General features: G+C 33.2%; 1 protein-coding gene across 2 annotated transcripts in view; it reads right to left on the minus strand.

Moving 5' to 3' along the window:
* Positions 1-743: 743 nt before the first annotated feature.
* C9H1orf141 (chromosome 9 C1orf141 homolog) overlaps positions 744-14107 on the minus strand; it is a 34365-nt gene continuing 21001 nt past the window's right edge. The window contains exons 1-5 of one of the 2 annotated variants that reach the window (XM_033115154.1): positions 9936-10224; positions 7806-7950; positions 5897-5966; positions 4454-4631; positions 744-2719 (exon numbers count right to left, since the gene is read on the minus strand). In XM_033115154.1, the coding sequence (XP_032971045.1) occupies positions 2132-2719; positions 4454-4631; positions 5897-5966; positions 7806-7950; positions 9936-9983 (1029 nt within the window). In that variant the 5' untranslated portion in view covers positions 9984-10224 and the 3' untranslated portion in view covers positions 744-2131. Of the gene's footprint in view, positions 2720-4453; positions 4632-5896; positions 5967-7805; positions 7951-9935; positions 10225-14107 lie in introns of those variants that run through there. The other variant, XM_033115153.1, reaches the window with a different exon arrangement.

Genomic DNA, 14107 nt, shown 5'->3' on the forward strand with positions numbered 1-14107 from the left:
ATCAATTTTACTAATTGCATTTTATAGTTACTCTGTATCCATACTTTTATTTTATTTTATCTGTTTAACTCTGAAAGAGATGAATTAAAGTCCTTCACTATCATTTATTTTTACTATGTTCTCCTGGGATTTCCAATAGTCTGCTTTATATAATTAGCCACTTTGTTTGAGATAATACACACAAAGTACACCAAAGATATTGTACTTTGTATGTTGTACTGCTGAGAACTGTCTCCAGCTGAGTCCCTTTAGATGGGTTGCTATTTTCCTTAGCAGGCTCAGGAAGCTCAGGTCTGTTTATTGCAGTACCTAATGAGCACAGTCGTGTAAGTGGTAAAGTCTTGCCCGTTATGGACAAGAATCAAGTAGACCACAGTCCCCTGGTGAGGCAACTGAAGGAAAGTTCATGGATCTCTGACTTCTACTTTTCTTACAAGTTTAGTGGTTCCTTCTTGGCCTCCTGGGGCCCAATGAGACCAGGAATACTTATAAAGGGCCAAAGGCAACCTTTTCCTGGGATAATCCACAGATCCCAAGTGGCCAGCTACCCTGTTTCCCCCAATAAAAGACCTAGCCGGACCATCAGCTCTAATGCGTCTTTTGGAGCAAAAATTAATATAAGACCCGGTGGTATATTATATTATATTATACCTGGTATTATATTATATTATATAAGACCGGGTCTTATATTAATTTTTGCTCCAAAAGACGCATTAGAACTGATGGTCCAGCTAGGTCTTATTTTGGGGGAAACACGGTAGCCTAAGACAGAGCACAACCTCAACCAATCCCTTGTGACTCAGAGACTTTTCTCCAGGGCCATAGTCAGATTTCATCATCAGAATAGAAACCACATCTAACCTTGCACCCCACTGTTTGAAGATCCTAGTAGCTGTTTGGTTTAGGGGCTGACATAGTTAAGCTGAGAGTAGAAGAGAAAGGTGCTGAGTTTAGGTTACCATCTTCCCAGAATCCACTGCTCCCAGCTGTCCAGCTGTTTTAATGAAGAATCCTCAGCCAAATGGCATTTTTAAGTTGTTTGAATGTCTTCCTGAAGGCACAAGCTCCAGCAGAAACTTTCAAAAATAAATAATACAAAAATCCCTACTTCTAATTTGAAACTATTTTTAGGTTACGGTCCAAACACTGTAGTTAGGTTTATCATTTAATTTAGAAAAGACTGAAGTAAGAAACTTAAGGGAACATCTTTTAAGAAGTTATACTTACATTAAGAGCAGTGGAAAAGGTGGGAATAGGAAAGGAATCTTTAACGAATGCTTATCACACTCAAGGTACGCCACATTTTTTAAATCCTATAAAACATAATACTGTAATAAAGTTCTCTCCCCATCTTAAGGAGGGGATACAGTAAACTGAGGCCCAGATAGTTTACCTTATTTGCCCAAGTTCATGCATATAAACAGTGAAATGGCAATGTAATAATATACTTAAAATATTCAATACTTTATAGGATTTGTTACCAAAATTATTTAGCTTATGAAGGATAAGTTATTCTTTTAAATTATTTAACAATTCAGATAAAAGTTATACTTTTAAAAAGTTATACTTGGAAAAGGCATTACATATAATAGTAATGAAGTTCTAACATTTACTAACAAAAAGCTATCTGAAATTTTACAAAGCCTTTTAAATTACATGAATTGCTAAAGTGATACTATTTTCCAATGATTATCCAAAATACTGATATGATTAATTCCACATGCATCAAGTTAATGGTACATTTGTCTAATTTTATATTCAATTATAGAGCAAGGTTATTAACATTATTTAGCTTCCAAAAGTGAATTTCCAGAATCAGTCCATGACATTCTTGGTCCACATCATACTTTATTGCCGGAATGCTACTGATTTGAGGAATCTAATTGAGATAACAGAAATGAGCTAGTTCCTCTTGATAATTATTTCCTAATTTTGTCTTCTTATTTAGTAAAAATTTTGTTTTTTCTTAAACAGACTACTGTGGATTTGTAACTCCAATTGTTATGTTTGCTTTCTTATACCATCCATAAGAACATTACTATAGATAAGAATTTCATCTATGATCTTGGAATTTTGTTATCTGCTTCTTGATACCCAAATATTGCTGAATAAACAATATTTTATGAGGCTTTTAATTTCCACTTGACAAGTATAACAAATCATCCAGTGGTGTTACAGTATCTAATTTATAGATTTTGAGCACATTTTTTAAAGGCTTTGAGCAATATTTGACAGGTGAGGCACTGAATTTGCTCATTGGTTTTACTGTAGATAACATGCTTTCAAATTTACCGTTTTTAGCACTCATTTCTTGAGTAACAGTTTTATCAAGGAAACCTACACATTTTTTAGTTAGGCTGGAAAAAGTCTCTGAGAATTTATAGGGTTTATTCCAAGACACATTTTCAAATGTCTGCATGCTAGTTTTCTTCTTTAGTTTATTCTCTACAACCCTATGGCCCACTTTAAGAGACATTCCTTGCACACCTTTCCTCCATGCTGTAGGCATAGTTCTTTTGGGTTTTGAAGCAGTAATAAATTTATCATTAATTAAAGATTTGAGGATTTCATTATTTCTTTCTAAAACAAAATTTACTCTTTCATATGGGGAAGTATTTCTATTCTCCATAGGATGGGGAAGAAGCCTTTTTTTTGTCAAAAGTAACGTTTGGACATATCCAGTCTCATGGAAAATTATGGGATTTGTGTCATTTTGTTCCTGTGGATTAAAGAAAAGAATACTTAGTCATTCAGTCCATTGAGGCAAGAAGACTACATATATTTTTAAACATGGAAATAAAATGGTAGAATATTCTAAAGATGACTACACAAAAGTTTTTAATATAAACAATAGTGGTATTCAAACACACAAAAATCACATATCTGTATGTGACAAACTTCCTTCTCTTTTTAATATTCTATCAAGATATTAGGGGTAAATCTGAACTTTTGGCCTCCTAAAAACCTTCTTGAAATAAAGTGGGATATGAAGAAATAATATATGTTTAAATGTTTAAGGTGTTATTTTGGGGGAATAGTATAGTTGGTAGGATAAAACATTGTTCTGGCATTTCTTAGGTTTCCATGTTCAGAAATAAGAAACATACCAAAAAATGGTTTGAGTCAAAGATCATCAGAGACAAACTGACTACAAGCCCAAATTACAAAGTCTAGGCATCCTAATAAATAATTCAGAAAATCTAAAATTATCTTTATAATGATTATATTTGTTATTGTATCCCAACACTTAGCACATAAAAAGTGCTCAATATATATCTGCAGCATAAAATAGCCAAAGTAGTAGATTGACTTTAAAAATAGATGATTTTTATCACAGTAGTAGCAAAACCTGTGTGTATGAGCTACTCACTAAATTCTTTCCCACATTTCTATTCTAATTCTAAAAGATTAACTCCAAAGAAACTGGTAAATATGAATATTACCAGTATTTAGTTTGCAAACTTTAACTCAACGATTGCTACTTTTCCTTTAAAAGTATAATTAACGAAATAAGAAACTAGATCCACCTAATTGTATATTAGTGTACTTCATTTGAAAGACATATTAATTACTGCCTATGGTTATGGGAAAAATGACAAAAGTTTTGCAATCCGCTGGTGATGCCAATGTTACCTACTTAGCCACAGTAGTAGAGATTTGTCACATTTTTGGTCTATCCAACACCTTACGGAATTTTCCACCATACAAGTCTAGGTATTAATATAAGCAGAAACTAGCTTTATCAGGCTCCCCTGAGGTTAGGGAATAGGCATGTGACCTAGGCCCTCACAATAAAATATTCCTAAGACAGTCTTTAGTTCAGAAAAAGCAAACACTGTGTAAAAGCAGGCATTGTGAAAACATTCTAATGAGGATGGTTTTAGACATACCAGTGGGAAAGGTCTTAGAAATAGTGTTCCCTGCCCAGAATCAAAGTTGTAAACTGTTATCAGTGCCAACAGCACGGGCCCCAGTAGAGCAGTCTGAGGCTGTAATCCGGTGACTCCTGATTAGATAGCTTTCAAGCCAGATTGTCTTTCCAGACTCTGTGAGCTACCAAAATAGCCTTTAATAAATGTATTTTCTGGTTGAAATAGCTAAAATAGATTGATAGAAAAACAGTATATAATCAAGTCATTTTAAAAATATCATTTTTATTGTATTTTTCTTTCATAATTGAGAAAAATTTGATAAAGACTTCTTCATGAAAAAAACACAAAATTTTCAGCTGGTGCAAAGGAATCCCCAGTTTGAGGGTGGCAGTTCTAAAGAGAGCATTAAGAATTTACGTGTTGTTGTCACCTCAGAATGTAAAACCAAGAGAAGGACTTATCAAACGTTCTGGTCATTAGAATATAATATTTCCAAAAGCAGTAATAATACACGTATTTACTGAACACCATTAGTAGGTATGTGAGAAGTTACTGTTAGTAGGTATGTGAGAAGTTCTTACCATGTGAGAAGTTACTGTTTTTGCCGGACTAATGTTGGTTATCTTGGCATTTGGCCTTTTCAATTCATCCTCAAAGCATAAGGGGAGCAAGCTTTTCTTTTCTCCTGAACAATACTCACTTAACTGATCATTTCTAACAGAATTTGTATTAAAATCATTCATCTGTGGAGAAATTCTTCTGAAAATGAAGAGAACTTCAGTCTAAGTGTCTACAGGGCTGATTTCAGTTTGTCAGTTCTTGTCTGCCTCCCCCATTCCTCAAACACACTGCCAACATCTCCCCCTAGCCCTCTGCCTGACAAGACCATCCCTTCTTGCCTGGTTTGTCGGGGGAGGGGGAGAAACAGCAAAAGCTGTGGTGGAAGCAAGACGGTAATGCTTCCGTCTTTGGTTTCTGTGTGGGGCGAAGGTGTATTATGTAGGTTGAGGAGAACACCAAAAGTAGAGGGGTATTTCCACATTCTTTGTTGAGATTCTGAGAAAAGTGCTTTGCAAAGCAGCTTCCTGCCAACAATGGGTGGCCCCCAGCTTTGTTATTAGGATGGAATAATGTGGTTCGGCAGAGAGAGAATACAGTTTTCATTCCACATCTCTTTTGGTTCACATGTGACATGGACACTGAGTTTAGGCTCACCAAGGGGCTTTCTATTGCAAGGGTGAGGTATCCCACAGCAAGGGCTTGGCATAGTGATGGACAGTCTAAGGGCAGATGAAAGACATGACAGAGACTCAGAAAGCGCTACCATGCTAATGAGAGGTGAGAGGGGACCCTATCCAAATTCAGACAGAATAGACCATAAGCTCATGAAGCACAGATGGCAGCAGCCACAGAACACCCAGGAGTGAGACCAGCGGTACAAGCACATTGACCATACCCTAGTCAAGTACCTCTTTCTCAGTGTCACAAAGTGTAGTGAGCCTCTCACTCATCTACTCAACTACCATCTCAGAAAGACTCAGATAAACCTAAAGAGACTACATAATATTGCTCCAAACAAATTTTAAAACATACTGGATGAACACTTTTTTTTTCATTACACAGAGTTTGAGGATCTCATAAGAAAGATCAGAACTTCATACAAAAATAAAAAGCTACATGTCTCACATTCATGTTTTAGTGTAATTAAGTTTGTATCTCTACTACAAAACCACAATTGCATTCTCTCCATTCATTTGCCCAGGTCTTTCTCTCCATTTCACTATAAACTTGCAGCAGACAAAACATGTGCTCAAAGTCTGGATGCAATGCTGACTAGCTAAGTAGTCTAGACCAGTCATTGGATTGCACGATGGACCTAAATGGTAATAGTGAGCCAGAATAAATTCATGCTGATCTACTAGAAAAAAAAAAAAAGCAAAGAAAAGCAAAAAAAAAAGCAGAACTCTTCCTATTAGAAACATCATTGAACAGAACAAAATATTAAAAATTTTAAAATAAATTACCTTTCATTTACACAATCTTCTAAGTGACCAACCAAATCAAATGATTCCTTAGTTTTTTCTTCAGTGTGAGCTGAAATGATAAAAGATTTCCATAAAAGGCATACATATATATATTTTCTATAATGGCATTTAGAAAATATCTTGTATGAAATATTTTACAATATAAAGTAACATACAGGAAGCACTTGGTATAGTGCCTGATCTGTAGTAGTTATTCAATAAAAACTTCAGAGAACAAGGTCAAACTGGAAAAGACTGAGATCAAGGATCTAATGTTTGGTTAAGACAAAACAAACATAAAACTAGTCCTGGAGATTTTTATGGAAGAAAGGCATTCCCAAATTTTCACATCAAATATATAAAGTCATTAGTAGCCAGTAGGAAGTCTCAGATGGTTAAACACTGTATGGAGTGAAGTTAGTTTGGAATAAAATGTCCTACTTTTAATTTAGTACATTTTTCTTCTCTACTTTTCTTCTTTTTAAAATTCATTTTGGCCAGGATAAACTTGTATTTATGTTGCCAACTTTCCCAGAAGTCTTAATTTGGGACTTTGATAAAAGAATTACAGTGCCTCTTCTGTAAAGAGACTCAGGAAATTTTATAAAGGGAAATTTGTTTTGCTGAGAGAGAACAGCCTGTCACTGCTATCAGGGAACACTTTGGAGAACATGTGACACTTAAGTAGAATCTTCAAGAATAATGTGTAAACAGAAGGCTGCTTATTTAACAGTCCTTCCCCGCCTCCCTTCTTTGCTAACAGAACTCTGATCTTATGTATCTCAGAACTCCTCCAAGCAAATAGGTCCTTCAAGGGAGGCTGGGCTCCTTCCTAACTCAAGGGAGTGGATCTTGAGTGATCTGAGCCTATGATTTTTCAAAATGTGAGCTACAACCCATCAATTTAGACACTAAATCAATTTAGCATCTCCTGACGAGCATTTTAAAAAATGAAATAGAATAGAATGCATCACATGGATCCTTAGTAATAACTGTACAAAACACTGAAATGTTGTAATCTAGTTAAGCTAACAAAGACAAACATTAAGACTCCATGAATGTGAATCTTCTGCTCCACATATATATCACATATATTAGTTATGATATGAAAAGTATTTCTTACTGCGGGTTGTGTTAAAAGTTGAAAAAAACGGATTTAAGCCAATAATGATTTATTGATTTAGACATTGGTGCATGAAGCTATTCTAGCCAAGGAGACACAAGGGGAAGCCTGCTGGATGGCGTCAGGGAACATTTTCCTTCTTTTTATAAAGGGACCAAAGAGCTGTTCTTTTTTTCACTGGATGTTTTTACTTACACAGGTTCTCTTAACTAGTAGTCACCATATTATACAGCAAGCTAGGAGGACAAGCTCCTTGGTAAGACAGTTGAAGAAGTTGAGGAAAGATGAAGGAAGTGGCTATTTGATGACATCATTAAACCCCAGAATTAACCAACCCTGGAACTGCAAGACTGAGGGACTTTTTGTTATTTGAGATTATAAGTGTCTTTATTCTTTAAGCCACGTGTAATCAGATTTTCTGCCGCTAAGAGGGCCCCAACTATCAAAGATGAATTGGAATCTATCATGTGGAAAAATATGTTCTGATCACAGAGAACAGAATAGATCAAATCACACAGTAGTTGGAACAGACTATTCATCGTGATTAGAATCAGTATGGATAAAGAGATAGAATAAAAGCCTGGAAAGACCTTGTATACTATGCTAAGGAACCTAGAGTTTACCATTTTTGTATTAGAGAGTCTTCAGATGTTATTAAGTAGTGAAATAATATAGTAATATGATCAAATTCTGATGTTCCTTGGTTAAAGATTTTCTTAATGCCTACATTTTAAAGTTAGATGCAGTTAATTTTCAGTTATTTCAATATAAACACATAGTGTATACCTGTAAATAAAATGGAGTCTTTTTCCTTCTTATAAGCACTAGATTGAATGCTGGGTACAGGAGAAGGGACTGTAGAATCCAATGTTCGTTTACATTCTTGTCTATGCTGTGAATATAGGTCATGGAAGGGCTTAGCATTTTCCACCTAAACATCAGGAAAAAAATGGAAAACTGTTTTAGAAATTATTTCTTTCCATGTATATTGATAATTTATACTTCATGATTCTCATTTGGAATATCTAATTATGACAACTAACAGTTGTCTAGTTCTTTAAATACTTTCAAATACAATGCTTATTTAACTCTCAAAAAAACCCACAAACCTATGAGATAGGTGTTATTTCCACTTATGGATGAGGAAACAAATCTACAAAAATTTTAAAATTTGCTTATGCTTACACTTTTTATTAATTTTTAGTTTCTTTATCTTTAAAACCTAGCCTTCATATCCATATAAAATTTATTTCTCCAAATGCAGGGAAAGTCTAAAGTTCAAATACAGAGAAACAAATATCTCAGTTTAAACAGAAACTTTACTCTTTCATACAGAGAGTAGGTACAGCAAATAGTCCTGAGTAAAGGGGGAGAAACTGAAAAAAATAATCTAGATTTTCCTAAATTAGGGTCTCAGATTAGATTGATATGCTTTTACTTAAATACAAATATCTAGATATCCAAAATATACATATGGATATACATACAAAAGTATAAACTGCATAACTTGTGATCCTCTATCCACAAACCAAATATTTGGTTAGCACCCACAATTTTTTTCACATTAGGCACAGAATATATTTAGTTTTGGATAATATAAGATAAAAATAAAGCATAGGACAAAAATCTAAGCCATAAAGAGCTCACATTCTTATTGGATAGATATGATTAATATACATGAAACATTAGGTAATAGTATAATAGAGTAATATTCCAAAGAACCAAACTAATCAATAAATGAGTTTAGAAAAGAGGGATATTGGTGAGGGCTGCAATAGACAGGAAAGATTTCATCAATGAGGAAGAACTTAATGCTAGGATTTGAAAATTAGGGCATTTCAGAGGAGGCCAACAACATAAAACTAGAATATTCATAAGACAGTCAAGAAAACAGAGTATTTAGAGTGGGGGTGGGCATTTATCATTTATTGAATATAAAAGATAAGTTTGAATAGGTAAGAAGGATAGTTGTGAGAGGAATAAGCTATGGATGTCTTGAACATCAAATACAGAAACTTTAACATAAGGAAAAATTACTAAAATTGACTTGAGAAGAAGAAAATTTGAGCATACCCATAATTCTTAAAAGAAATGTAAAGAAGTTTCAAATAAGTACCTTCAAAAGAGTAAGCAGGCCCAAATAGATTTATGGATAAACTCCTTCAAAATTTATGTAACAAATAATTCTTATGCATTGTAATATCAATTAAATTAAAATTAAACAACACCAACAAAAACAACAACTTTTCAGTTTTTTTATAAGCTAACGTAGTCTTGACACCAAAGTCTGCTAAGATGATGCACCATAAGAAGCCTACAAACTAATCTCACATAGGACTTCAAGAGCTTTCACAAATTGAAAATAAAATACTATTCAACACTATCCTAATAGAACAATTCATAATGGCAAAATGAAATTATCAAGAAATGAAAGGTTACTAATAGATATGTTACTATAAGTCATCGCCCAATAAGTTAAGGGAGAAAAACAATGTAATTCTTTTCATAGTTACAATATTTAAAATACATTTGATGAATTTAACAACCATCATTGATAAGAACTGTAATAAAACTACAAAGAGAATACCTTCTTAATATGATAAAGAATAATCTTATAATAATTTAAAAAATTATACCTATGTAAAACCAACAGCCAACTTTATAGCTAATAGTAATACATTAGTCTATGGCATGACAAGAATGACACCTAGCACCACTATTATTTATAAATGTTTAGGAAGTACTGAGCAATGCAGTAGGAAAAGATAATGGAAGTAGTATAAACTCTGGGTAATTCTGATTCAATATGGCTGAGTAAGCCCCTGTCAGACACACCCCCTCTCAGATAACAACTATAAACTCTAGACAAAATACTCTAAAAACATAGACACACACACACACACACACACACGTTACCTGAAGGTCCTGGAGAGTGAACAAAAGCAAATGACAAAGAAAGAGCATTGAAACTTGGAATAACTAACTTGCATGGGGAGAAGTTTCTATTTTTATGGCTTTTAGTTTGAAGGCCGCTGAAGTTGGCACTCCATGGGGTATCTAAAACTGACAGAAAATGTGCTCTTTCTGGCCAGGAGAACCAGAGGATAAAATTCAGGGTGACCAAAGCTTCTGAAAAGTGAGGAAAGAATGATAAGAAGAAGAAAGCCAGAGACGGTAGCCCTATCTTCTATGTATAAACTCTGTCAAGTCTCTCACTGACCCTTGAACCATGAATGTTTAGGGAAAACTGCAGGCAGTCCAGCTAAGGATAAAAGAACTGAACTGAAGTTTGAGCTGCTGCTCAAGAGACAGAGTTTATATTTTGAGCCAAACCAAGTTAATTGACTGGTAAAACAAAAACATCAATATTCTTTGTAGGAATATAATAGATTCCAAAGTCTCCACATTTTAACAGTCATAAGGTCCAGGAAAAATTCAACTTGACAAAGAACCAGGAAAATGAAACCTAGTCTCAGAAGAGAAAATGATCAATCCAGACCAACCTTGAAATGACCCAAATGTTGGAATTAACAGATTTTAAGGTACCTATTATAACTATGCTTAATGAAAAAAATGAAATATGTTCACAATGAATGAAAAAAAGGGGGCAATATCAGAGAAATAGAAGCTATTTTAAAATATGGAAATTCTAGAACTAAAAATATCTGAAATAAAACATTTACTGGTTGAACTTAAAACAGAATGGAATGAGTGAAGTGTCAGGGAACTTTAAGATCTATCAATAGAAATTATCCAATATTAAAAAAAAAGAGGAAAATATTTTTTAAATAAAAGGGATTCAGGAACCTGTGGGACAATAATGAAAGGTCTGCCATATGTATAATAAGAGTCCCCAACGGTGAGGAGAGATAAAATAAAGTAGAAAAATAGTGGTCAGTAGTTTCCTTATTTGATGAAAGACATAAATTTGGAATTCCATAAGTTTAGTGAACCCTAAGAAGAATAAATATGAAGATAGCCATTCTTAGGCAAATAGTCACATTGCTGAAAACCAAAGACGAGGAGAATGTCTTGAAAGCAGCCAGAGGAAAACAAGTTACATACAGAACAATTCAAAATACCCCTGACTTCTTATCAGACGCTATGGAGGTCAGAATTCCAGTAGACACTGGAACATCATTAATATGCTGAAAGAAAAAAAATTATCAGCCACAATTTTATTTCAAGCAAAAATTTCCTTCAGAGAAGGAACGTCCCTTAAGACATTTTCAGGTAAAAGAACACTGAAAAAATTTGTTGCCAGCAGACCTCTGTTACAAAATATGCTTAAGGAAGTTCTTCAGACTGAAGGGAAATGATACCAGATGGAAACATATCTTCAGGAAGTACTGAAGAGCATCAGCCTTGATAAATATTTGGTTATTTTTTTACTCTGTTACTTAACAACAACAAAAAAAACCCCAAAAAAACAAAATTTTCCCTTCCTTCCAAAAACGAAAAAACAGAAACGGGAAGTGTGGGATGGAAGGGATTTGTGTTCTTATTAGTCTTTCTGTATTATTTAATTTTTAAAATCACATGCATATTTTAATTTATTTTTTTAAATTAAAATGTTATATGTTTTATAAGATGCTAGTAAGTTTATTATGATGAGTAAACTTATTGTGATGTTACAATATTTATTTCTTTGGAGATTTTTTTTAAACATGAACCCAAATAAACTATGTAGATGAGGACAAAACTAATATTCTGGAACGTGGATCGTGTTGATATGTTTTAAAATTATGAAAGGAAAAAATATGCAAAAAACTTACAGCATGTTATTAATTATGGCCCAGAGTATGTATTTTGTCATGTTTCATTCTCATATTGGCAAGAATCAGGGTTAACAAAAAATAAATTAATACCTAAGAGACTTTTAAATGACATTATTTTGCTGATTCTCTGAATTAATTTCTTTCTCTAGTCTCCTAGATAAAATCTACTGAATGACATCCAAGGCATGCTCAATATTCAAGGCTAGTCAGCTACATTTCAGTATGCCCTTGAACTGCTCAAGTGGATATCAAGAGTCAACAATGTTGGTCCTAAACCTGCTTTGGTGGTTATTACTGTAATTATACAATTTAAATAACTATAGCATGCCCCCAAATGGTCTAGGCTACATATCAAAAGATTAACAAATAGATATATATTTTCATATTTTAAATTAAAATAAAACATTTAAATTATGCATGTAATATTTTTTATTATGCTCCGTCTTATCAGATTTTATAACTGCCAGTCCTTATTATATTCAATAAATAATTTCTATTTTACTGACTAACAAATAATATATTATTTTCTATATACATAAAATTTTCCTTAGTATCAGAGATAAAATCACTTTAAAATCTTATGTTTTTACAAAAATAAATGAATGGGACTATGTCAAACTATAATGCTTTTGCACAGCAAAAGAAACCATCAGCAAAACAATGGAAGAAGATATTTGCAAACAACACCTCTGGCAAATGGCTAATATCCAAAATATATAAAGAACTCGTACAACTCAACAACAAAAAAAACAAACAATCCAATGAAAAAATGGGCAGAGGACCTAAGCAGATACTTCTCCCAAGAAGACATACAAACGGCCAACAGATACATGAAAAATGCTCAACTTCATGAGCTATTGGGAAAATGCAAATCAAAACCATGATAAGATAGCACCTCACATCTGTCAGAATGGTTATTACCAACAAGAGAAGTAATAACAATTGTTAGAGAGGCTATGGAGAAAAAGGAACCCTTATACACTGCTGATGGGAATATAAAATAGTACAGCCACTATGGAAAAGAGTTTGGAGGTTCCTCAAAAAATTAAGAATAGAATTACCATACGACCCAACGATCCCTCTTCTCAAAAAGTCTGAAAATATCTACCTCAAAGTATCTACCTCAAAAAATCTGAAAGTATTTATCCATAAAGATCTGTGTACTATGTACCCCTGTGTTCATTGCAGCATTATTCACAGTAGCCAAGGCATGGAAACACCCAAAGTGTCCTTCAATAGATGATTGGATAAAGAAGATGTGGTATATATACAATGGACTATTATTCAACCATAGGAAAGGATGAAATACTGCCATTAGCGACAACATGGATGAATCTTGAGATTATCATGCTAAGTAAAATAAATCAGATAGAAAACATTGAGAACCATATGACTTCACTCACACGTGGGATATAAAACTGAAAGCAACAAATAAAAAAGACAAAGAAACAAACAAAAACTCAGTCACAGGGTAAGGGGAGAGCAGGGGTGAGAGAAGAGGGTAAAGGGGGTTAAATACATGGTGATGGAAGGAGAATTGACTGGTGGTGAACACACATTGCAATATATAGGTGATGTATTATAGAACTGTACATTTGAAATCTATATAATTTTACTAACCAATGTCACCCAAATAAAGTTAATTTAAAAAACTAATTATATAACCTGGTATAATTTGCACATGTATAGGTACAAATACTAATATAGATATTGATATCCAAAGTTATTATTATACAAGTATTTTCAATTCTGAAATATTTGTCTTTTCCTGATTGACCTTGTAAACTGCTCAATTGATAAGTATGTTTCTTCTTGATGTTTTATTTTAATATGGCAGTTTTTAAACAAACAATAATTTTCCTTACAAATCAATCATCTATCTTTATAATAAACATCCTTTATATAAACAAACAAAAAATCTTATGCTTTTAATCCTAAAGTCCATTTGAATTTGGGATTTGTAGAAGCATATATAAAATTATTAGGGCTAATTTGAATTTCTATTAAGTAATTGTAAGCATACAAATTAAACCTACCTCACCTGTATCCTTAAGATAAAGAAAACATCTACTATATCTTGATTTTAGATTTTCTTCCACTGGTTCTAAAGAAACAAATCCAAACATAAATATTTCCATATTATTAGACTACTTCTAACTTAACTCAATAAACTATATTCTCTACTTGTAGTAAACTTTGTAGAAATGTAGTATGATAATCTTATTTCCTTAAATAGCAATGCTTTTACATTTTGTAGAGTTAAATATATTCTAGAATAATTGGCTTTAAAAGTGAATTTTTATTAACAGA

The sequence above is a fragment of the Rhinolophus ferrumequinum genome, chromosome 9 (genome assembly GCF_004115265.2).
Source record: "Rhinolophus ferrumequinum isolate MPI-CBG mRhiFer1 chromosome 9, mRhiFer1_v1.p, whole genome shotgun sequence".
Classification (NCBI taxonomy): Eukaryota; Metazoa; Chordata; class Mammalia; order Chiroptera; family Rhinolophidae; genus Rhinolophus; species Rhinolophus ferrumequinum.